This window comes from Cibotium barometz, chromosome 29 (genome assembly GCF_041138505.1).
Source record: "Cibotium barometz isolate CiBa-2024 chromosome 29, ASM4113850v1, whole genome shotgun sequence".
Lineage (NCBI taxonomy): Eukaryota > Viridiplantae > Streptophyta > Polypodiopsida > Cyatheales > Cibotiaceae > Cibotium > Cibotium barometz.
This window is the reverse complement of record NC_141074.1, coordinates 38,156,329-38,158,987: the sequence shown is the minus strand read 5'-3', so window position 1 is coordinate 38,158,987 and position 2,659 is coordinate 38,156,329. Positions and strand designations below refer to the sequence as shown.

General features: G+C 44.9%; 1 protein-coding gene across 1 annotated transcript; it reads left to right on the top strand.

Annotated features, from left to right (window-relative positions):
- The first annotated feature begins 1,863 nt into the window (after nt 1-1,863).
- On the top strand, nt 1,864-2,277 carry LOC147622136 (pentatricopeptide repeat-containing protein At1g03540-like). The gene has a single exon (XM_086823551.1). The coding sequence runs from the start codon at nt 1,864-1,866 to the stop codon at nt 2,275-2,277; it is 414 nt and encodes a 137-aa protein (XP_086679677.1).
- Nucleotides 2,278-2,659: the final 382 nt, after the last annotated feature.

The window sequence follows — 2,659 nt, the reverse complement described above, 5'->3', positions numbered from 1 at the left end:
AAACTATGTGTTGAACAAATGCCCTACCAAGGCCTTGTAGTCTAAAACTCCTTATGAATTTTGGCATGGCAGGAAGCCTTCTGTGGCTCATTTGCGTGTTTTTGGTTGTCTTGCTTATACTCTGTGCATGAACAACAACGCAGTAAGCTTGATGATAAGGCAGTTAAATGCATATTTGTGGGATACAATTCAGAAAGCAAGGAATATAGACTCTACCATCTGGCCTCAAAGAGGATTTTGGTAAGTAGAGATATTGTTTTTTGTCGAAAACTCAGTTCAGCCCATGCTTTCATGCAAAAAACAGCAGAATGTATGCTCATAGGACATGTTTGATTCGCTCCTACCTTTGTTTAATGGAGGGCAGCCATATGTAAAGCAATTGAATGCTCAACCAAGTGCTGAAATTCAGTCTTTGCAGGTGCAAAATAAGCCTGCAAATTAGCCTTTTGATGAGGCAATTATTGAGGATGTAGTGGATGAGGAGAGAGCAGCCATAGAAGAATAGGCATATGCCAAAATGGCTTGTGCAGACATTGAGGTGGGATGACAGGCTGTGTGATAGCCATTTTGGATTACTAGAGACTGACATAGTTATAGCGCCGCATCATTTAGTTGGGTTCACATTATGGACCGACCCTTGTATGTTGTAGTAGTTGAGTACTAATCCATATAGTGTGTGCTCTTATCTTTATGTTATGTTGGTTGAGTAGAGAAGAAGAAGATAGAAGAAAATTCAGCTATCCATCTCTCTCTTGTGTCTTGCTCTCTCTTGTGTGTGTGTGTTTGCTTGCTAGGGTTTGAAACTCTCCCTCTCCCCCACGTTCTCTTTATGGTATCAGAGCTTGGGTGGGCTCTTGGTCATGGTGAATATCTATATATAGATTTCTTGGTTATGTGTTTATTTGATTAAGCATTATTTTCAGTTTATTATGAAAAAAAATTATGCACACTCATATTATCATTTATATTTGCATTTGTGAGTATTTGAGAGAGATTTGGAGCTGCTATTCTCAAGTTTGAGAGGAGATTTGCAACAAGGAGGTTGCATAGAAGCTGCCCAAGAGAGTTGCAAATGAAAGTTTTGCAACATGGAAGAAGCTGAAAATGGAGGTTACAGCAAGTATGAAGACTATGGAGTCTTCGATGTCATCAAGGAGAAGTTGCCAAGGAGATTTGTGAAGGTATTTTGGATTTTGTCTCATTAATTTTTTGGTTTGAGCATGGAAGAATGCTCAATGTAAAGAAGGGTTGCTGATTTATGGGATGAGTGAATCCCATGGCTCTTGCATTTTGGGCAAGGAGCGTATTGAAGGTGTATGCTTGTTTGTGTCAATGGCAAGTGGGGCTGGTTGCAGCTCAATCTGGAGCATGTCGGAAGGGCATGGCTCACGGAATTGCTCATGGAAGAAGGGCAATAGAGGTGGAATGCAACATGAGGGCATATCTCCTGCTGACACACCTGGTTGCATCTTGAAAGCTTGTGCCTGCATAGAAGCCACAGCCAAGGGCCAACAACTACATGTTGACATTGCCAGGACAGGGGTGGCAAGAGACCTTGCTGTCGGCAGCACCCTAGTCAACATGTATGCTTGATGTGGATTGCTTGTAGATGCTAACCTTCCATTCCCAGACACGGTCTCATGGACTGCATTGATTGAGGGATATGCTGAGCAGTGGCATCATGAGGAAGCACTAGTTTGTCTGGAGCAGGGGCAATGAGAAGAAGTCTGTCCAGATGATGTCACATTGAGCTGTGGCTTCAAAGCATGTGGCGCCATAAGAGCCATTGGCCGAGGCTGAGAAATTCATGCTCAGATTGCCAAAGAGGTTGAGTCATAGGTTGCTGGATAAGCCCTCATAACTATGTATGGCAAGTGCGGGAGTATTTCGAGAGCAAACAAGGTGGTTATCGGGTTGTCTCAGTCCAACGTCATGTCATGGACAGCAATGCTATCAGCATATGTGGAGCAGGGACAAGGAAAGAAGTTCCTACACCTGTACAGGCAGATGCTACGAGGGATGAGTCCATACCAGTGGTGGACGTCGGTGCTGGCGTTTCAAGCATGTGGCATCCTTGCCCAGAAAGAGGAAGACCTTGTAATGTCTCAAGTGGTTCGACAGGCCTTACATGCTGAAGCTCGTAACCAAGGTCAGCGCAACATGGTGTCATGGAACGCACTTGAACAGGGCCAAGGAGACAAGGCTTTGCAATTGTATAGACAGCTGCCAGATGAACGCATGTGTGAAAACGAGCTGGCTTTTGTGATGGCCCTTTAGGCCTGTGGCGACCCAGCAGAGAAGGAAGAAGGCTTTGCATCAGATGTGCTTGTTGGCAGCACCCTTGTGTGCATGTACGGCAATTGTGCGTCGGTATCGAGGCCCGGTGCATTGTCCCATCAGAGCATCGTATTGAGGAATGCCATGCTCTCCGCATGCGTCGAAAAAAGCGAAGCAGAACCGGCTTTAGGGCTGTACAGATAGATGCAAAAGCAGTGTGTGGGTTTGGATGATGTTACACTTGTGTGCATTCTCCAAGTCTGTAGTGCAATCGGAGGCTTGGAAATATGCAGCCAATGTCACTTTGACTTGGTTCGACCAGATTCCATCTGTGACTGCCACTCCAATTGATGTGTATGGGAGTTGTGCAGGCATGATAGAT